The sequence below is a fragment of the Ambystoma mexicanum genome, chromosome 12, assembly GCF_040938575.1.
Source record: "Ambystoma mexicanum isolate Mex_15411 chromosome 12, UKY_AmexF1_1, whole genome shotgun sequence".
Taxonomy (NCBI): domain Eukaryota; kingdom Metazoa; phylum Chordata; class Amphibia; order Caudata; family Ambystomatidae; genus Ambystoma; species Ambystoma mexicanum.
Window position 1 is genome coordinate 34,478,578 of NC_090936.1, and position 22,990 is coordinate 34,501,567.

Genomic DNA, 22,990 nt, shown 5'->3' on the forward strand with positions numbered 1-22,990 from the left:
GTGCTCATTTTCAACCTGGGACAGGAGGCTCACTAAAACAAAGCTCAGAACAAGTCTGTACCTAAATATGTGAAGTGGGAAACGAGGGGGTGACAGGCCCCCAAAGAAATCCTTCTGTGTCGAAAATGTAAACCCCAATATCACTCATTGTCTCAATACCTATAAAAGCAGTTGCTGGCCACAATTCGCTTTTCACATTCAGAACTGCAACTCCTAGAGTATCCTTGGGAGCAGCACAGAAGACCCAGCCCAGATTAAAACAGCAATCTGACACCAAAGACTACCTAGGAATCTCCACCCCATCCCAACTTGACCAGCAATCCAGGAAAGCTGAGCCCTCACCACCCAAGAAGAAAAACGAACATCAAGACCTATGGAAAAACAGCATGGCAAGGAGTGGAGAGAGTCAGGGAAACCGTGCTGGAAAAGGGTGTCATGTCCAGGAGTGTCAGAGTTTGATTAGATTGAGTGTTGAAAGTTTTTCTGTTTTTTTTTTACTTCTGAAACTATATTTCAAGTAACTTGTTGGTTCCGGCCTTAACGCTTGTTTCCAGACGGTACGATATCCTTTCGTCGCGGGATGTTTTTTCGCGGGATGTTTTTTTACAGAGAAATTTGTTTAGAAAAAACCCATTGAACTTTTTTAGAAAAATCAGGGAGTTGGGAGGGGGGGTAGGGAATAGAGGCTGTTTATCCAATATTCTAAACTGCCTTTCATTAGACTTGCCTTAGAGGCAGGTCATGTTTATGTTATGTCACCAAGTTAGACCCTTAAATCCCATTACCTTCAAGGTTAGGAAGTACAAGCAGAGGAGCAGGAGTCAGTCAGGAAGACAGAGTATCTGAGCAGGAGAAAGCAGCTGCAGCAACTAATGGCAGCCAAGTTAAAGAAACTGTTTTTTACCTACTTCTCTACCATTTCTGAGGAGACTTGTATTTATTTATTGTTCACATGTTAGGCGCTTGTACAGGAAGCAAATACGGTTTCAAAGCGCCCACAGGGTAACAGGGAGGGGACAGGGAACGATAATTACAACAATGTTAAATGATTAAATACAACAATATAAGAGACAATGGGGAGGGGAATTGAACCTTCTATGCCTTGCGAGTGTTCAGAACATGCAAGTGCAGAGGGGAGAGGGGTATGGGATAGGTGCTGTGGTGCTCTTGGAGAGCAGCAAGTGAAGTGCTATGAAGAAAGTTAAGTGCAACCGGGGACAAATCAACTTCCGGGGCACCAGTGGTGCAAGAATGAATATCGGTTTCTAAACCATCAATCAACCCCAGACCTCTAGTACACCAGAAGGGATCCGAACAGATTGCAATACAAGTGAATTATAAGTGAATTAGATGTTCTTGTCTAGTTTTTGGTAACGTGGACGGAACAGCAGTCTCATCTCCGCGAGGTCGTGGATCGTTGGTTAGTTGCAACACAGGGAAAATTACAATTACCCAATGATAAAAGGGACTGTCCAGTCAAGGTTGTATACAAATATCTACTTTATTATTACTACATCAGACAGTTCTAGCACACTACAAAGTACAACCAACCCTGTAACCAAACACAGAGGACAGAGTTTCACAAAGGAAAGGGATGCACCCTGGATACTGACAGGAGGGTGGTTGGTAAAGTAATCAGTCTTAGTGTTCATGGTTATTTGGTTCCAGCACCAAGGGGGCAAAGGGTCCCAACTGTCTCTAGGGGCCTTTGGAGAAGGACCAGGGGGGCAGAACCCCAATGTACCTAGTGCTGAAGAAGTTCTTGGGGCTCGACAGTGTCAAGGCGGTTCCAGGGACCTTTGCAGCCCTTGAGACAGTTAGTGGTGGGAGACAGCCCGGGTTCCAGGCAGCTCGCCAAGAGAGGCTGGACGGATATCTGCAGGCTGTCCGGGACGGTGGCTAGGGGCCAGTAATCATTGTCTGTGCTGGTTGGCGGATCGGACGACTATGGTGACTGCGGCGTGACTGAGGCGGTTCGACTACTCAACCATCCTGAAAAAGTCCTTAAAGATGGACGCTGGATGCTGCTTGTGTGGCACTACTAGCTTCTTCCTAGGGCTCGTATAATTTCAAGACGGATGGCCCAAAGCTCAGGAGAGTGATTGCAGGCAACTGCTGTGTCCTTTGTCCAGAGACTGTCCGGCACTTCCCACCTAGGAAGCTTGCTGGCCGAACCTAGCAGGGCACACTGTGTGCTGGTTGGGTACCGGTTCTGGAGCTGCTGGACGGGTCCAGAGTCTGGAATCTCCATCTGTTCCCTAGGAGATGTTTAGGGGAGGGGTCTGGCTTACGTCTTGGAACTCCTGGCCTTCCTTCACTGGCGGAAGATGTCGGATAGACTGTACCTTCAGCCCAGGTCCAAATGATTCATCCTTACTCCTTTCGAAGCCGTCGGATAATCTGCTAAGTGAGGGGTACAGCCCTCTTTTAAAGCCAAATGGGCACCAGCGATTGGTGCAGGCTAAGCCTACCTTAATGGACCAATCCTGGGTCCCTACCAACAATCTTCCATTATGCCTGAGGACAGGATCAGGGTGCTCTGCAGCAGGAAAGACCAGGGGTGACGACATATACCCAAGCCGCACCCATCTTCCTGTAGATCAAAGTGTCTCTATGGATAAAGCCCTCTGTGACTCATTTAAAACGCAGGGTTTCCCCTGAAGTATGTGGCAAGAGCAGGCTTCTTGTCTCTCCCAAATCACATACTGCTCCCTTCTGAAAGGGGTCTGCTCTGCAGGGACACCTGCAGTAACTGCTGGACCCAGACAGGCCATTCACTGCCTTTCATACAGAGAGGTGGGAACTAGCTTCAAGTTGACACATTGCATACCAAAGGGATGTCAGTCCTGCCTTACTGTTGTCTATCCGGCAACCAAGCTCCTTCAGGCTTGCTTCAATTATCTCATTAGTATATACTGCCACCAGCTGGAGTAGACAAAAAGGAATGCAGATCGATTGAGCCTTTGATATTTAAATTAGGCTGCTCATGGCTGGAGGAAGGTGTGCATTCCCCCTTCTTGCAATGCCTGTCATATTTCCGCTGATTATGATAGGGGAAGACGTCACCTGTAGGCTGTGTCTTCCCGGATTACATGTGACTGCGTTTCGTGCGGGAAGCAGATGGAATGTGTGCGGAATGGCCTCTCACAGTGCTCGGAGGCCATCATTCATTTTCATGTATTAAAAAAGAAAATCAAAAAGCCCAGGCGGCGCACTCCCCGTGCGGATGGTTGAATTCCTTGCACAACCTCCAGTGGTGGAGGGTGAGCTGAGGTAAGTGCAGAGGATAGATAGCAGCTTGGATGATGAGATGTGGGAGGTTAGGGGCCCGAGGATGCATAAGGGCCCTGCACACCATCAAGATACTGTGCGATTAGCAGGTGAAAGAGGGAGGGAAGAGGTGAAGAGGTAAAGAGGAAGGTCTTGAGGCTTTTCCGGAATTTAAGGAGGTCCTGCTCAAGATGAAGAGGGAGGCTGTTCCAAAGAAGGGAGCCAGATGAGGAAAGCGATCAACCACCTGCCCTCTGTTTAGCAAACCGCTTTACACAAAAGGAGTTGGTGCCAGAGGAACGCAGGTGTCTAGAGGGGGAATATTTAGTCAGAAAGAGTTGCAGATAGAGTGGTTCCCGGTCCCAGACAGCATTGTGGATGATGCAGAGGGATTTTAATTTAATCTGTGCTGCGACCGGGAGCCAGTGAAGACTGTAGGGCAGGAGAGATACAGTCCCTGGGCTTGAGGCCAAGGATAACTCTCACTGCCCTATTCTGGATTAGCTGGAGGGGTCAGAGTGGACGAAGGTAGATCAAGGAGGAGGCCATTGCAATAGTCTAGCCTAGAGAGAACTAGAGCCCAGGTAACATCGAGTCTCTGGGGGTAGGTGAGGAAAGGTAGAATTCCTTTCAGAAGGAAAAGCTGAAAGTGGGACTTCTTGGCAATGTCCTGAGTAGGAGGGAGGCAGGACAGAGGAGTCTAAGATGACTCAGGGGTTTCTGGCTTCCAAGGAGGGAGCAGGGGGAGAGCCTGTGGAAGAAGGCCAGAGTGAAGGGAAAAAGTCAGTTACCGGGGTCCCAAATGGAAGGATCTCTGTTTTGCTGGCATTGAGGCAGGGATCATTAGAAGTACATCAGGCTTGGATGGCTGAGAGGCAGTCAGGGATGATGGAGGGTGCAAAGTCGTCTGCAGAAAGTTTTGAAGAGTTGTCTGTCATCAGCATAGGAAGTTTGGGGCAGAAGGAGGAAATTAGGTGCGTCAGCAGAGTAAGGTAGATGTTAAATAGCCATGGCGAAAGAATGGAGCCCTGGGGGACACCACGGGTGGAAAAGGAAGTAGGAGAGGAAAAGATGCCCAGTATGACTTTGCAAGAGCGGTCAGTTAGGGAGGAGGTCAGCCAGTCCAGTGGAGCCTTTTCATGAGGAAGGAGTGGTTCACTGTGTCAAATGCAGAACAGAGATTAAGGAGGACGAGGACAGCAGGGTAGCTGGAATCAAGTGATGCAAGCAGTTCTTCACAGGTTTTCAGAAGAGCAGTGTCTGTTCCTCTGGCTGCTTGGAATACAGATGGATGATCGTGGAGACCACCAACAAGGTCGGTGGGAAAGTTAAGTTGGGGCAGGGCCAACTTCTCAAGCAGTTTCCCCAGGAAAGGGGTGATGGAGATGGGGCGATGGTTGGCTGCGCAGGAAGGGTCTGCTGACTTTTTTCTTTTTAGGAGGGGGCGCACAAGGGAGTGCTTGAGGGAGGACATAAAATGTTGTCCTTGATGGTTCTGGATGGGCAAGGGGCAACCCATTTGGAACAGACCTTCATGGAGTTGACAACTCTGGTAAATAATTATGTCTATGGAGCTGTAAAGCAGAGGCAGATGTCTAAGAAATGTTTATTTTAGGACTAGTACTAGTCAGCATGAGTAACTACTGATGTTATGTTGAACTTTGAAGCATTTTCTGGAGAAAGCGTACGCTGAAAGAACTACCTGTCAGTAGTAAGAGTTATAACAATTTCCATATTGTTCTGACATCTGTGGAGAGAGTGTTGCGCAGAGACTTTAACGGTAGCTATGTGTCAGTACTTCCCAGGAGACTTTGCTCAGTGACAAAATGAAAGCTGAATTCAGCTCGGTCAAGATTCAGAAGCTTGACCAAATCTATAGAGTTTGGAGGCCCTCTGGTGGCCATCCTCGTTTTTGCATGGTAGCAATTTAAAAACATTTCTTTGTGACAAAAACTAGTATTGCGCGGGTGTAAAGGAATCCTTCCTGAACCATAAGGTTTTAACATTCGACAGTTTAACAAATCAACCTGACAGCTGGAGCCTCAGATTTGCAAATTTGCAAGAGCAGATTTTTTGGGCAGACGAGTAAGGCGCTTCTCAACAGGAAACTAGAAATTCTTGGTCATCATCCTGAGATCTCAAAGGTGACTTATGTCAGACGACTAGTGTAAGGAACTTTGAATCTCAAGAAACTTTAATGCAAGGATCCGTTGAGGCAGTTGCAGAGAGAATTCAGGTAAAGAGAGGAAGACCTAAAGAAAGTCAAAACAGGATCAGTTAATTTGGGAATGTTTAACTTAACATGTAATTCTATTTAGCCCGTACACAGATATCCTCTGGAGCCAAATACGGGAATCTGAACAGTTTGTTATTTTATCCACTTCTCCTTTGGGGAGTTCTGGGCTCAGCTGTTTTAAAACCAGGTTGAGTGAGAAACACCTTGGAGTGACTGTGGGTTCGGCAACTCCTGAGGATGTCAAAAGAAAACATGGACCTGACAAAGAGGATTAACCTGGCAAAGGGGAAGGGGCTTAGGGTTTTTTTTTAAGCTGCTCAGCTGTGTAGCACTCATCCAGAGGAAAAAGACAAGCACCGATTAGTACAAGGAGTCAGGCGAGTGCTGCAGCTAATGGAAGGGGTGGGGGTGGAAAAAGGCATTGCAGTATAAGAACTGGGAGCAGGAAAGGCAGAGTGTGAGATGTATGGGTAGGGTGAATGGGGAAGCTAGAGGGTGGCCGAGATACCAGGCAGAAAAAAGGACGGCGCAGCAGAGCGTTGGAGGCAGAGTTTCAAAGGGGTGACATATTGGAGAGAGGGTGTCATCAGCGGTGTATAGTGCAATATGTGTATTGTAGAATTGAGGGGGAGTTTATGAGGCAAGAACTAGAACGGTAGAAGATTGTGTGGGAGATAGAAGTAGAGTGGTGACGGTTGTTCATGCGAGAGGGAGTGTAGTAGAGAAGGGGCAGAAGGGGTGCACGAAGCAGGGCATAGTAAAGAAGTAGGGAGGGTGTGAGAGCAGCAAGGGTCTGTGCAGTGGAACGATGAGCAGGGCACCATATCTCTGAGTTTGGTGAAGAGGCAGTAGTAGTAGGATGACGGATGAATTAGTGGCATCAAAAGGGTGGAGGTGAGGACTAGTAGTGGGAACAGTAGCGTAGAGGTAATAGTGAGAGCAGTAGGTGCAAAAGGTAGAGTGGCGAGGGGAAAATGGTAGGAAGGTATTATCATAAGGACAAATGAGAAGAACATGGGAAGGAGAGAAGGTGGGTGGAGTTTGTAGGATGCAGGAGAGTATTAGGGGGAATGAGTAGTAAAGGAGAAGTAAGGAGCAGAGGGCTGATAGATCACAGGGCATATATACACACATCACCCTATAACTAAACATCAGTAGTGTAGGGCCAGGTAGAAGATCCCTGAAGGAGGAGTTCCACCAGCACTCAGGGAGACATCCGTATTTAGATCAGTCTTAGGCAGCAAAGGTTACCGAGTAGTAGCACTAACCGGGTTTACAGATGCCTGGGCTATGGCGGACATCCCAAGGGAGAAGAGTGTTGAGATGGATTTTTCAAAATCAACCCTGGTGGTAGGATTTTGGAAGGCCACCCCAATATGGTCAACAGGGAAAACGCTGAAAAATTAGCGAAACTCAATAGGTAGGATAAGCACAATTCCTATAACCATCCGATTTGGAAATCTCTCTCAACACCCAGCTCCTCTGTTCTGAAATGAAAAATCTGGTCATCGAAGATTGAGAAGCCCTCTCTTCAGATTCACTAGTACAGTCTGTGGTTTTAAGCATAACTGGACCATTACTACTGCTAGGTCCTGCTCCAGCATCATCTACACCACCAGCAACAGGTAAAGTATTTATTTAGGGCTCCGGATCAGTTTCTGTGCAAAGTAATTTGTTACCAGAGGTAGGTAGACCCTTCTCTGTACACACTTTTTTTTTTAAGTCATCAACTTTGTGAATAACAAGAGTAGTACTAGTTGTTGCAACAGTTTTTATAAAGTCCACCCAAAGGACTTTATAAAAGACTATCCTTGGGTGCTAGGGAGATTTATCATGTGTATGCTTCATCCCCTCTCCTGGTGAGATATGCAGCACTTGTTGCTGGACTTCTGGAACCTTTTCTTTATAGCCTGAATGAGTGGAGTCTTTTTCCACGCATTCTTTCTTATTTGCACTGACTTTTCGAACTCTGTTCTGTGTTTTACCTTTACTATGGAATCTACCTTTCTCCATATGGGCAGTGTTGCTTGGAACCCTTTGGATTCTCCTTTGAGATTTTATCCTCGAGTAACTACAGTTCTTATGGATAGATCCTAAAACGTTATACTAAGAGATTAGCACACACCACCTTATGTGGAGTGCTAAGGGCATACCTAGTAAAGGGGATACCTAGTATCCCCCCCTTCTCTGCTTCTGTGACTCTTTAGTCAGAGACAACCTTCTAGTTCAGGCTGGTGGCAGTGGACGTGTTCTACCAACTGTTAGATAAGATGTTAACCTCAGTGCTAAATCTAACTAAGTTGTGGGAACCCCAGAACTTTTTGCTGAACTGGTACATTATTTGTCCCTGTACCTCAGTGAGTGGGAAACTTTTTCCAAAGTCGCAGATCCTTTTACTCTTTTTATGGGTGTCAGTTTTAAGACTATCCATAGCTTCCTTTTAATTTTATCTTCCGATAACTTTTGGTATATAACTTTCTATTGTTAAAGGGTTGCCCTTTGGGCTCCCCTTTTATTTTCTCTGGCTAACCTTGTGAGAACTACAGTTCCCAAGGCCCAATCCTTAGAAAGTCTTTCCCTTATTCTTGGAGCATGAGTGTTCAGTGGCAGAAACAGGGTGGGGGGGGGGGGGTCATTAGGTCTCTTGTAACCGACAGACAGTTCAGGAGCGCACAGAAGTAGCAAAAGTTAGAGTTCCTAAGGAAGACTGTTCAAACAGGTAAGTATTATACTGAGAGAGGTTGAAAGGGTGCAGGGCCATCTGAGAAGACACCTTAGGAGGATGCCAGCAGTGGGCACGGGTGAACTGGATGAGAGAACAAGAAAAAAGTTCCCAATAGACTGCACAGGTACTTTATATTTCCATAGATAGCCAGGGAGCCTCTGGATTGGGACCCAATATTTGTCCCTGATCAGGCATCCACCTGGACTCCTATGATTTATTTAGCTACCTGCACAGTCCAATAAGCATGGGCTGCCTTCCAGCTAAAGGAACCCCAGCCACAGCCCCCCTGCGGGGTTGTACTCCAAAAAAAGTCACAAGGTTAGCATTTCTCTTTTATCCTTCCATAACCAATGGATTCCCAGACAAACTCTCATTATAGATTACATGAAGAGAACAAATGTTTAAAGGTTTACTTACTTGTATATGAGTTGGTTGGTACTAACTCAGAGTGAGCAGTTACAATAGTACTTACTTGCCTTGAATGTGCATTGCGCCATTCTGAAAAGTACATTTAAGGTTGTTTTACTCATCTGTGAATTGGTTGTGCCTCGCCCCAACAGTATTGCGGTTGGCTTCACTTAACTATTTCTCCCAGAATATGAGAGTGTAAGTTCACCAACCGGGTCTTGCTTCCCCATACCTGCTGTCTAAACTAAATCTGCCTTGGGTTTTACCTACCTTGAATAACATGGAGTCATTCATAAAGTGTATAATTGAGTTTTGCTTTCCTTATACACATTCTAAAACAATCTTCGGTTTATACTCACTGTGAGAAACCAAAGGATCCGTCATCCAGGAGGCCGGGACATGGCCATCATTTTGGATCCAGCTCCAGGAGGCTCACCTGGATGAGGGGTCCCTTGGGAGTGGGACAACCAATGGAGAGACGCGGTATCCCCTTCCAGATTATCCCTGCACCCCTTCTTCCATCTGTTATTAAACTTTACCTCCCCCCACTTCCTACACGAACACAACTACAGAGAGCGCTCTGGGAGAAGACCGACTTACACCAAGCCCTTCCATGTAACATGTCCCCAACAGAGTTAGGCAATTGAACTTAACAACTCGCACCAGATTCGTGCTACCTTTCCCTGCATAGATAAAGGGCAGAGCATGAGAGCACACTACGAACAGCAGGGCAGCAGGCGAGGCGAGGAATGAAGCAGAGCCAGAGAAGGAGCAAACTATTTGAGTCCGCAGCTGAATCGAGGAAGCCAGACAAACTCACAGGGAGAAATCAAGGAGAGAAGTACCCTTCACCTATTTGACAAACAATTGCTGGGTTGTTGAAGACTCGGAACAGCAAGTGTGTGGCTAAGAAGGCAGGCCTTAAAATCCTTTAAGGTGCCTCTGAGATACCAGGGGCCCTCCTCCCTGACTGGACGACCCGGGGAGAAGTGCAGCCGCCGTGGTATCGCACCAGACTCCACGATCAAAGCCACAAGTCGAACCTTGCATGCAGCCGATGAGTTGAAGGCAACAGTGTGAACCCAACACTAGTATACATTTCCATACTGTAATATAGGTTGTGTAATTTGTGCAGGCCTAAAAGAGTTGTGTACCAAGAACTATGGGATCATTCCAGTGAATCTACACTGAGTGCCAAAGTCTTTGTCCCACAGCTGGGCACCAATTTGTTAAGATGGATTTTAAAAATCATCCCTGGGCGAGGATCTGTGAAGGCATGGCTGCCACCGAAATCGCGTCCGGGTCTGGGTCCCCAGAATGGGGAATTACTGGGCCATTCCGAGTTTGGTGGGCCCAGTAATTCCTCCCTCCAGGAACCCGGGCCCAGACCTTCCCCATGCCCCAGAGGGCTGAATGGGAGAGGGAGCAAACAACGGGCCGATTACGAGTGGCCCGTTGATTACTCCCCCTTCCCCTCGCGGGACCCAGTAACGACGCCTGGTTTTACCAGGTGTCCTTACCGGGTCCCGCGAGGGGACCTCGTAATGTGGCGGAAGGGGTTTAACGGGTCCGCCTCCTTTTGCGTAGCCCGTTAACCCGTTCCGCCAGGGTCGTAATGAGGCCCTTAGTCTCAGAAGGGCTGTGAGTGTTCTAGGGCTGGTCAGCTGCAGGAGTCAATTGTGGGTCATCAAGAGGCTGCTCTTCACTCCAATAACAAGCATTCTTTAAAAAGGGCAATGTGTGCAACAATCAAATACACTAATACTTACACAGAATCAATACAAAGCTAGTAGATACTCTTTAGAGATGCTTCTTACACACTTCCTACACCCTGAGGTGACTTCACTAACTAGGACAGTTATTAATATATTCACTAGTGTAAATTCTGAGGTTGGTAGCAAGAGAAGGTTAAAGGAAGGAAAAAGGTTAAACAGGCTCTCAAAGCAGGTGATCACTTTAAATCTTCCAATGATGTCTAGATAGAAACCTTTCCCAGCAATATTAGTTTAAAACCAATGTATCACCTATGAGGGACAGTTGGTATCCAAGTCAAATGGAATTTAAGAGTCTGCAGGGAGTCAGCACAACCAAAGTCAATTGGAGCAAAGTCTATGGAGCTGAGGCACTTCTTAGATAGTAAAGGTCTTGCAAAAAGTTAGTGAGTTTGTTGAAGAAATATCACTGTAGGGTCACAAGCTATTAGACTTGTGAAAGTTAGAGCTGAGATCTACTCTAGAAAAGCAGCTACTGCAAGTATCAACTGAGAGCAAGCTACAGACACTGAGGTAAGTACCCCAAGTCAGAAGAGTACTTTTGGTTAGAAGAAGAGGGTCCAGCTGGCTTCTGTCTGCTTGCAGCGATGCAGATCCTGCGTTTCTGGGCCTCAGTCGTGGGGACAAGAGGGAGGACGTCTGGGGACTACTGCGGCAGCAATTAAAAAGGCCGTTGGCAGCTACAGGCTCTTTTTGAATCAGCGGCACATCAAGGTTCCAGTGCTGGGTAAATAGTACCACTGCAGATCTTGGACACCGGTTAGGCTTCCTTGGGAGTCCTGCACTCTGGTGAGGTGACTCAAGCTCTGGCCTTCCTGCTTCTGGAGTGTCCTCTGGAGACTCCTGGAGCTTTTGCCCAGCATACAGACGTTGCACTAGACTAGGGATGTCTTCACCCCTCGCACTCTGTTCTTGCAGCATCAAAGAAGTACAGCCAGTCGGGGAAGGTCTTCCAGTGGAGTTAGTCTCGGGGTTAGTTGGTCCCACTAACCCAAGGGAAGTAGTCACCCCTTCCGGAGTTTCAGCACAGCAGCAGGGATTCACCGGGCAGTTCAACGGTCCAGGAGGATGCAGCAAGCTTCGTTCACAGTTGCTTCATCGGGTAGTTCTTCCCAGTGGTCGACTCTGCCTCTAGTCCCAAAACCCTTGCCTTTTAAGCAGGTTTCTCCCATTGAAACACAGCCTAGCTGTCACTCAAACAGCAGGGTGGCTGTCCTCCAAGGACAGCCAGCCAATCAGGACTGGATGCATTCAGGTTTCCCTAGAGACAAAGGAGGACAGGGGAGTTTCGGCACCTCCCTCACTTCCTGCCCTTCCAGACACACTGGAGCCAGAGGCGGGTTTCGGGACTGAATTTTGCCAAAGACAAAACGAACAAAGGGCTCAAACCTGACTTGGCGCACAGAGTGAAACCCAAGAAAGACCTCGCAGACAGAAAATGGCGAAAAAAGACGACCAGGGCCATTTTGACAAAATGGTCACCCATGAGTGCTATACAGCAGCTGAGGATTCAGCCTGCGGTAGAAAAGCACAATGGTAGGAAAATTAAACCACTGCCACCAGCCATTTAAAGTAGTGAGGGTAACATAAAAAATGTTACATGAGTAAGTAGGAAAAAGGGGCTACTAAGAACCCCCCCCCCCCACAGCACGCCACATAGGATGGGGTGTGCTGGACCTACAAAAGAGAAAAGGTAAGTAAAGTCAATTTCTCTTTACTATTCGTGGGATAAGTAGTTCTCACAAGAAAAGGTATTTAAACCTTAAGAGAAATATAAAGGATTTCTCTGACACTTCACTGAAGGTGCCGTCACTATACAAAAAGTAGATGCCTATGGAGTTTGTCAGACTCCAAAAACAAAGGAAACATATAATCCAAACGAGATCAAAACACATGAGTGAGAAAAAGATCTCACTAACTCCAGGGTTAAAATTAAAAAGTCCCAAAGTCCAGCAAACGAGCTGGGGGTCTAGGGTTCAAGGGAATTAGCACATAATTGAGAAATCTCGCCAACAGCTTTCCCTTGTCCCGTAAAGTGTCCTTGAGAGGTCTTCATCTGCAATTTATTCATTTCTCCATCATCAAGTATTGCACTCTGCTCCTGGACCTGACCGGAAGAAGCCTTGCACCAGCAGCTCCTGGGCACCTCTCTCCAGCTAACCTAGAGTTCCCCTGTTCACTACAATCAGGGTGCCTTCCTAAAATCTGTCCCCCAGGCCAAATTCTAGAAATCCATCTTAACATCCACCAATGGTAAGGATCTGGTCTATTCAAACGGAAAGTGGCAATCGAATCATGGATAGCCCATGGCCACCACATCTGCCCATCAACAGACATTCAAGCGTCAGGATGTGAACTAGCCCAGACTGTCACAGCCCCCCACATCTGGGCTCACACACAAGCCACCCATTTGTCTGCACAAGCAGGCAGCTTTCCCAGAGAAAGGGCATTCCATAAATGGAGTTTCCTGACCTGAGAAGGGAGGAAGAAGGCCAAAGAATAACATGGCCAAACGACTAGCAACATCCTTGTGGCACTGCATTTTAGGGTGCTCATTGCGCCAAATGACTAAATGCACAAGTAAAAGGTTTAAAACACGATTGAAAGATAGCCGCTGACACCAGCTCACCCTAGTCAAAGTAAGCAAAAAGTTATTGCAGAAAGAGTTATGAGGATGCAAAGTATCCTAACCACATTTTACTTTAGGGTGGTGTGTGCAATTGAAACAATACAATAAATTCATATAGAGACGTACTCTCTCAGTACTGATAGTCTTATGGACTAAACAGTTTCTCCATAGGAATGGGCAAAAGGACACAGGAAGTAAAGCAGAAGGCCAAAAGGTCAGGACAGGATTCAGAGCAGAGAAAGGGGGTCCCATAGACATCTATGGGCAGAAAGCAGCACAAAGACTATCTTTCCTAATAACTAGTGAGAGAGGGATGGCCCTAGCGAACTTACCCAAAAGAAACCTTTCCAGCTGGTGCCCCTGTTTATTTGCCTCCATCACCAATTCTCCAAAAAACAGTCCATACTTTGTTATTCGTGTCAATAAAAGACATGAAACTTTCTGGGGGGGATGGGGAGTGGAGGGGGGGGTTAGGGGCGGGGGATTGATCCCAGAGCTGTTTACTTAGCAGCACTTACTCCAAAACAAACAGCACAGTACAATGCAGTACACGAATGCAGTAATCTCAGCATCAATGCAATGCTTTCAGATTCCTTGCGAGAGTGGCAGTGCCTTTACCATTTTGGGCCATAGTCTTACAAATAACACTTCATGGGCTGCTTCGGACTTAATATTCCCGTAGGCAGTAGATCTACCCATCTGCAGAGTTGGAACTCTGCTGTGGCGGAATTTGCAACATTTTTACAAGGCCTGCTAGACAGTAGAGATGCATGGCATTGTATAAAACTATTAAGAACTACAGACTATGAATATTGACCTTTTTATTTAGCAGAATGATTTCTGAGAATATAATAGTTCTCACCTGAAGTTTCAGGACATGTTCCATGCATGAGGCCAAACATGTTTCCACAGGCCTTGCTAACGGCAGCCATTTTAGCCAGGACAGGTAGATTATGGATCACAAATGAGACCTCGTTCCTCTGCTGTTTTGCCAAATTCTGTGCATGCCCAAGAATGCCAAATCCAGTGATATCCGTAGCTGCATGCGCATTAAAAGTATGCATAAGGCCAGCCGCTAGAAAAGCAATGCAAAGAAAACAAACCCATTAAAAACATCAGATTCTTATGCCAAGACAACATCTACAACCACCTCATTCTTAGCCAAAGCTTTCCTAGCATTTTAGTGCGTGTAGGTGTGAATGAAAGACTGCAAAGGCGAAGGCGTTTGGAGGGTTTGTAAGAAGCGCCAATAGTGTACGGCTCTGAGAAGCAAACCTTGTGGACCATACCTGTACAAAGTCTAACCAAACTCTCACTTGGTAGTGTGACCGAGTAGTGAGGCTTAGACACGGGGCTGGTGTACAGAACGTTAAATAAATAGATTGTCAACACGAGTAAGCACTGAAACAATACCCAATTTATAAGCACACATTTGCATTAAGGGTTAGGTTTTAACAGAATTTCTAGCGGGGAAGAAACTTCAGCCACAATCGTGCTAAAAATGTTACAAGAAGCAAATTTGATGAATTTGAAATATCGCTAGTTTGATTTTGATGATGGTATGTGTGTTTTAGATAATGCTCAATGTTTATATTGGTGATAATCTGGTATGGCTTTGTGATGTTTTGTAATGTTCTTATTTTCTTAATGAAAATGTATTTATTGTTGTGTAAGGTTGTTAAGAGTACAACCAGGATCACAAATAAACAATAAGAATTTCACCAAAGACAAAGCCTGGTGCGATGAAATATAAACGGCCATGCAAACCAAATTGAGTATTATAAAAGCAAAATACTAGCTACTAAACAAGCCCTGCCTAATACGCACATCCCCGTCCCACCACCGTCCGCGGAGCCCTCCATCCCCCATTCTTTTTCCTTCAAACCCATACATGAAAAAGACATCAACATAATGAGGAATATCAAACCCTCTAACTGCAAAGGTGATGCATGCCCAGCCACCATCATCAAGGACTATACTGAAGGCTGCACCTTTGTCAATGCCTCCTTTGCCACAGGGAAAGTCCCCGCCTCCCTCAAGGAAGCCTGGGTCCGCCCTCTCTTAAAAAAAAACTCTCGACCCGACATCCCCCAACAACTATAGACCCATCACCACTGTCCCATTCCTCCTCAAAATATTGGACAAAGCGGCCTACCTGCAGGTTCAGCACTTCATTGAAGAGAAACTCCTGGGACTCCGCCAATCTGGTTTCCGCCATAGACACGGGACTGAAACCGCCCTACTTGACCTGAAAAACCAAATGGACGATGCCAGAGACATGGGCAAACCAACACTCCTCCTACTTCTTGACCTATCTGCGGCTTTCGATCTTGTAGATCACGACGTCCTATGCCACCACCTCTCCTCCACTGCCAAGATCTCCCCTGATGCTGCTGCATGGATCACCTCCTTCCTACAAGACAGAACCATGCAAGTATTCTCCGACCTAGCCTCCGCCTCACCGACCCTCATACTCGGTGGTGTGCCCCAAGACTCTTGCCTCTCCCCCACCCTGTACAACATCTTCACACGGCCCCCTCTTCCTCATCCCCGACGCTATGGGTATTTCTTACACTAACTACGCTGACGATACCCAAATCCTCCTTACTTTAACTGGCAACTACGACACTGACTCCTTGACCCTTAACAACCTCTACAACACTATCCAAGCTGGATGGCAGACCATGGACTATACCTCAACTCTGATAAGACCGAACTCCTCCTGATAGGTTCCCCCGACACACTAAAAAATCTAGACTCCCAATTCAGTCACTTCACCATCGACACCATCAAAATACCTGTCTCAGACTCAGTCAAAACTCTTGGAGTCTATTTAGATGCCAACCTATCCATGGACAGACAAGTCAATGCATTAGCCTCCTCAGCTGCATATCACGCTAAACTAATTAACCCAGTCAGGCCCTTGCTCTCCAAAGAGAACTGCACAAACGTAGCCAGAGCCATCACTGGCTCCAGGCTAGACTACTGCAATGTACTCTTTCTAGGAACCTCCAATAGAAATCTGGAGAGGCTACAAGTCATACAGAATAGTGCTCTCCGCGCAGCTCAAAGCATTGCTAAAAGAGAACACATCTCCAAGGCTTGAAAACTAGCCCACTGGCTCCCAATAAAGGAAAGAATAGTCTTCAAGCTCTGACGCTGACCCACAAGTGCATTCACCTCACTGCTCCAGTCTACCTCTCGGAAAGGATCCACCCCGTCTCCTCTACAAGGCCAACCAGATCTTTCGATACCAACATGCTCTATGTGCCACTAGTAAAAAGAGCCAGAGCGGGTGGTTCAAGCTTCCCATATCTTGCACCCACACACTGGAATGCCCTACCTCCCACAATCCGAGGTGAGACCTCCCTCATCGCTTTCCGTAAAGCTATGGAAACCATCCTCTTCACATAAGGTCCCTCGCATCAGCACGAATACTGTACATATTACCCACTGCATAAGCTTTAATGTCATGACCAATTGTATAAGCTGTAAGTTTTGAATTATGTCTGTAGTATTTATAATGTACCAACGACTGCTACCATTCCTGTATCTGTAACTAAGCTCTTACAAGTAACAGTGCCTTAATGCCCTTGTGCTGTTTGCGCGCTATAGAAATTTAAATAAATATATGTTTTAATCCCCACCAACCCCTGTATTCCCTTACCCCCCCCCCCCTCCCAAACCCATACATACATAATTCAATTTCAGACTGGACCATTAAACGGCCTTCGGCAGCAATGAAAAAGTGTCTAGCAGTTGCAAATGGATATTCAGTACTTTAGTCACAGACTGAATAGTATCCAAGAGGGTGTTTTTTGTTCAAATGTAAGCAAATTGTGATATTTGAAGAATATCTATTCAGCAACAATGGTCAAAGCTACTAGCTGCATAGTGAAGTAACTCCTCAAACTGGCCCACATTGGCCAAAAAAAAAGTGCCCATTTTGACTGGTCTACACTAGCATTTTTGGTACAGTCATCGCCCTATTGCCCTATAGGCCAGTCCAAGCCTGGCGGCTCGTCCTTAATGGGTGAGGGGGCATCCACCACTGGCCCCCCCTCACCCATTATGGAGGAGCCAGCCCAGTGAAACACTGAGCACTCCCTCAGCTGCCTTTTCCTGCTGAGGGAGTGCTCCTGGGCTGGCTGAACTGTCAAAGGGAAACCCTGTTTGCCTTTGACCGTTCAGTTCCCAGCTGCACATGATTACCGGGCCATGCAACGCTGGGGGCGTTTTGCTTCGCCAGCCTAGCATAGCTCATTGGAAATGCTGACTGGGGCACTGTATGTATGTGCTAATGGGTGCTCCTGCGCCTCCTCACACATAGGGGCAGAGCAACCTGGAGCCGGGTATTTTAGCAACCACGCCAAAGCCCCTGCAGAAAGTAAGTTTATGGTGATTTATTTTTTACTTAAATGTGTATAGCTGCGTGTATGCTTGTCTTATGGGACTGTGGTGGGAGCAGGATGGGCGGGAGCACTGGGACCGTGGTGGGAGCAGGGTGGGGAGAGCCCAGGGTCTGTACTGGGAGTAGGGTGCAGTGACGGCACGCAAAGGTTAATAGCGATTTTAACATACTGTCCATCTGGCACTTTTGGGGGGGCCCGGCCTAGCCACATTTTGCTCGGAGTGGGGAGGGGGGGGGGGACCAGGCCAAAAAAGTTTGAAGACCACTGCATTAAGATCATGCAAACTACAAAGGTACCTGAAGACACTATACACACACGTACGCTCAACCAATCTTTCCAGTGTAACACCCACTACACTTTACGTTACAAATGCAGTCTGTATCGGCAGTGTTACACGTCTAAAGCGGGGGCAGGGAATTATGAGAACATTTTACCACATACCTTACATTTATGAAGTAGCATTAAAAATGACATTAAAGTTCCCTCCCTTTCCTAACAATGTTCCAGGTAAGTACGCTGGGCTTAATGTACTTTGAAATCTCCCGCAGAGTGACTCCGAAATCTCACATAGTTAAAACAGGGCTTAATCCAATAGTCAGGGCTTCAGATCATGAAAATGATTCCAATGAAATATTTGCTCTGTTGAGGAATAAATGCAGCGATAGCATTTCTATATTCAGGCTTCTTTGGCTAATGGCAAGACTAAAGGTAGCTGGTAAGGAACACTATGTTTCATGGTTTCTCAAAGGAACAGGGGTGGGCAGCACAAAGATGGGTAGGAAAAGCCAGCCCCTCAAGCATAGATAAGAAAAACAACCACCTCAGTTAAGTTAGAACCACTGGGTACAGCTGCTCTCAACATTGGTTTTTTGCAGGAGGTTTGTGGGTCTAGGTGCAAGGCTTCTTTAAAAGATTGACAGCTTGGCCCGGTGGTTCTGGTCTGTTTCAACGACCTAACAAATTGAATCACCACCAGGCTGATCCCCTTCCTTCAAGTGAAGAAGGCCCTGCTTTAGATTCGCACAATGTCCGAGGACCTCAGATATGCAGTAGACTGGCAATGTAGTCCACCCTACTGTATTGATACTGCTGAGCCTAAGCGGAAACCACACTCATGGGCAGCAGGTACCATGTAGCAGGACTGATGGACTCTGGCTCCTATGTGAAGAACAGAAGCAACAGGTTAACAGTTCTAGTCCCACGTCAGGCAGTTTTTCTAAAGTCCAAGGGCTTCATAAAAAAATTCACCTGAAGAAGTAAATAAGCTGCACTCTTAGTAGAAGGCTGTACCACCTAAAAATGTTGGTAGCATGGACAGAGCAGCCAGGCTGATCTTAGGAAGGAGCGAGGGCTGTGCTTGGTACAAAGAAATCTTAGCATACGTATGGTCCAAAGAAACACTGAAACACTATGTGTTGTAAAATTAATGGGGTTTATTTAAATACAAGTAGGGCAAGATAAATCTTGGGTAAGTACTATAACATATTATATGAACACAATTATAAAAAACAATTCAGTACTCATGGGTTACAACCCAAAATTAACCTTATTTAGATTACTATAAGCAGTTAAGGCGAGTCAAGCCTACAATACATTCAGAATGGCAGTCGGCCATTATTGGGAAGTTAAACCAGAATATATATACTTTTAGACTACAAACAGTAATTCAATGGTAGTGGACCGTGTCAGTCATGCAGTGACACCAGTTTACAGTAATCACTTAATAAACCAAAACATTTACAAATATATACATTGTAACATATATTACTTTGTAGAACACGGTTCAGAGCTAGTAAAGCAACTCATACTTTCTGGAGGGGCCTTAAGCTACTCAATGATGTGTGAACACACAATAACGATTTTAGAAGAGCACTAATGCGATTCAGGGAACGCACAAACCAGGGATTCAAGTTTAGAAGAGCAGCTGCTATTCTAGGTAAGTAAAATAATATACTGGGGCTTCAAGCAACTCATAAGACAAATATTAACTTCAAGACTTTTTAGATATGTATAAAGCAGATCAGGGAAAGCAAAACCCAATGGTACACTTTAATAATGACAAGCTAGGTAAACACTATTGGTAGGTTTTTACATTCATTCAGTCAAGAATAATAAAACAATACCAACATACACTTTAAAGGTGACTGCTTGGATAGTAGTGGCTCGCACCCACAATGTTGCAGGAAAATAACAGTTTTACTGCTTAAATAGTAGTGGTTTGCACTAGCAATTGATACAGTTACAACACTAATTTATAAGTACTTTTATACTTAATATAATTTCCAGACATAACCCTCATCATTTAAGTCCTTCCCTAGTGTATAGCATGTGTTTTCTCAGAGGTAGAAGAGGGCCCCTAGTGGACTAGGTACCATAATAGATTTCAGTTGCACGAAAGTCAAAGTTCCAGATGATATCTTCTTAAACAAGCAAGTATTAGCTTCAGAGTTAAAGTGTTCAGGGACTTTACAGAAGGCTCCCTATATGCGTTCCAGCATTAGGCCTGGGCAAGTGGTATGGGCAAACTCCCAACCAGACTAATCACCCAATCAGCCTCACAGGATTCACACAAGACTTAAGTCAAGTATTACCCAACCAACACAGGACCTCAGCAGAAAGGAAGAGCTTCTGGGTGGATGCCTTCAGGATGCAGCAGAACAGTACCCCGAACCCTGGATTCTTGGTCTGGAGTCAAAAGAACTGAACACTGGATGGGATCTTGCAGCAGCAGTCGTCGGAGGAGGATTCCAGCAAATGTTTCTTCATGGATTCTCGCTACTCTGTGGATTTGGCAACCTTTCACAGCTGCCAGATGAACTAATATCACTGGCCGGATTCTCTTCACTCTCCAGGTCCTGCATTCTGGTGAGGGGACGTTAGAGATTCGAATCGTGTCTCTGGAGATCCAGCGGAGCCCAAAATTTCAGCGCGTTCGGTCTTCAGAAGACCATGCACTGCACCACTGGCTCGAGGTCCCAGGGTATTGACGGTTTGCAGCCCAGCAAGGGCGCAGCACGTCGTGGAATGGCTCAAAATGCAGGTCTTCGTGAGACTAGTGGATCTCACCAGCCCGGTGTAGGAGTTGTTGCATTCGCTACCCCCAGTTCGATTGGAAGGAAGGGTTGCATCAGGCTCCAGTTACACAGCAGGAGCTCTGGTCGCTGCAAATCGCTACAGACGTCTTTTCTTCATCTTACTCTTCGAATTCTGCTCCAGTGGTCTACTTGTCAGCAGCTTTCAGGTTCTGCAGATCTATCAGGATCTACAGCCCAACTTCTGCAAGCTTTCCCTGGAGTTCACAGAAAGGGGCTGTCTGGCTGTCCAATCAGGACAGCCAGCCCCCCCCCACCCCCCCATTGGGAACTGGTTCCATTCAGGCAAGGGCTTGGAGAGTTTTGAACTGCTCCCTCGCTTCCTGCCTTCTCAGACACTCTGGAGCCTGGCCGGGGGAATACAAAGGATTCCTGTCAAAGACCAAACTTCATTGAGGTCGTTCCCACCTAGAACGGCAGCGGGAACACCTCAGAAACAAGCAAATGAGAAATGGTGGAAAAATGAAGCCTAGCAGAATGGTTGCCCTTCTGTGCATTATAGAGGCTGATTTAACAGCCTGCAAGTAATAAGAGTAAAAAGTCACTAAGGTAAAACCACTGCCACCAGCCATTCAAGTAAACTTGCAATTGTAACAAAAATGATACAGGTAAGTGAGAAAGGGGATACATTGCATTTCCCCAGAAGGTGGGGTGTGATGGCTCCCTATATACAATTTAAAGAGGGTGAAAATACCTCTCTACCCCTTGGCAACAGCAGTTCACCCTAGTACAGTCAGGAGAAATTACAAAGGGGAGCCCTAAGGGGCAACCAGGCCGAAGCGCAAAAGTTATAGGAAACTATAACTCCAATCACACACTATGGAGAGACAAACGGGTCACACCTAAAAAGAGCAGAAAAGACTAGGTGAGCGGGGAAAAGATTCCCCTTCACCTAGGGACAAGGCAAAATAATCAAATCCAAGCAAAATGTTCTCGGGTTGACAAAGATTATCATAATTATGAAAATCTTAGCCAACATCCCACAACAAGGGTGCTTGGAAAATGTCCAGCGCAAGGGCTTGCCAATGGGCATGCAATAGAGGACCGCCTCCCTCCGCGCCCCTCAGATCATGTTAGCAAATACATGCTAAACTCTAGAGGAAGGAAGACAGCAGAGTGGGACTCGAGGGTAGTAAGGTCCACCTGGGCAATGAGGGTTCCAGCAGAAGTCCTCTCACATCCCTCTGTCTTCTTCCAGCTTCAGAGTCTCGGCTCCTGTGGTCAACATCCAGAATGACTTCAGACCCTCTCCCCTGAACCAGAAACACGGCTCAGGGAGACACCAGTCCATCAATAGAAGGCTCAGCACTATTCAAACAATGGCTGCCCAAACCTGGATAGCCAGATCACTCAGCAACAGTGACATCACTCTGGCTGGTTTGTGTACTGGGAAGGTCCAGATCCCTTTACCCAGTTCCAGACATTTGATCAACACCAGGCACTTCCTGGGCTTCTTGCTGGAAACCCACAATAGTCCAGGCCAGTAGATGGCCATTTCTTACAAAGAATCCATCCAAACAGTTCCTAAAACTACAAGCCATCTCTGGCATGCAAATTGCCAAAAGGCTTTCCTGGTGTAGAAAAATGGTGCACTGTATTGTACCTGTAAAAATCTACAAATAGTTTACACGGTCACCAGCCTATTCGGGAAATGTACCAGAATAAAGCTTACAGAAAAAGAAAGGGTACGCAATATTTCCTTGCAACACCATAACTGTGGTAGTAATGCTGTCCATAGGTTCCAATAGTGGACTGGGATTCCACTGCACTGGTAGCCACAAGGGCGCTCAATAGCACCAATAACAAAATAAAGGCGTGAGGCAAGTTACTAGGGTGCACTTTCACAATGAGCCCTGTGGGAGGGTTGGAAGAGGCCAGCCTAGTTGGAGAACAAGGTTGTAGATATTTGATATAGCCAAACGCTCACAAGGCAACGTAACCAGAGCATTAAGGCAGAGCCTTCAACATAGTAAATAGCAATTCAGTAAAGCAACACACACCTTTACAGGAATGTGGCAAGAGAATATAAGCAATATTACACTCACTGGAGCAGTCTTTCCCCAATAGTTAATTACACTCTCCAATGTCTGAATCAATGTTCAGGTAAGTACCTGGTAATCAAGAGGTAGGCAACAAATGTATTTAAAAGCATTTCTTGAATAAATCAGGTACGCAACCAGAATTAGGAGTACTGTAAGAATTCTGAGGGTCATTCTCCCATTTAAACCCCTTAGAAAACCCTCCCAGGTACTCAAGGGAGGGTCATGTCCCGTTATTTCTCCCGAGTGGTCTCCAGGAGCAATGAAGATCACCTATGGAAAATACCACCCTAGTACTGGGACGAGGGCGAGTCAACTAGGAGCCATGAAGATTACCTCCCTTTACCATCCAGGTACTGAGACGAAGAAAAGGCCTAAAGGTCAGGCATGTCCCAATTATTGGCTTG

The 22,990-nt window shown here is 46.3% G+C and overlaps 1 protein-coding gene across 1 annotated transcript in view; it reads right to left on the reverse strand.

The window, feature by feature from the left end:
* SEPHS1 (selenophosphate synthetase 1) overlaps positions 1 to 22,990 on the reverse strand; it is a 181,583-nt gene that overhangs the window by 9,652 nt on the left and 148,941 nt on the right. Inside the window, exon 7 of the mRNA XM_069627883.1 lies at positions 13,903 to 14,115. Within this exon, the coding sequence (XP_069483984.1) occupies positions 13,903 to 14,115 (213 nt within the window). The remainder of the gene's footprint in view (positions 1 to 13,902; positions 14,116 to 22,990) is intronic.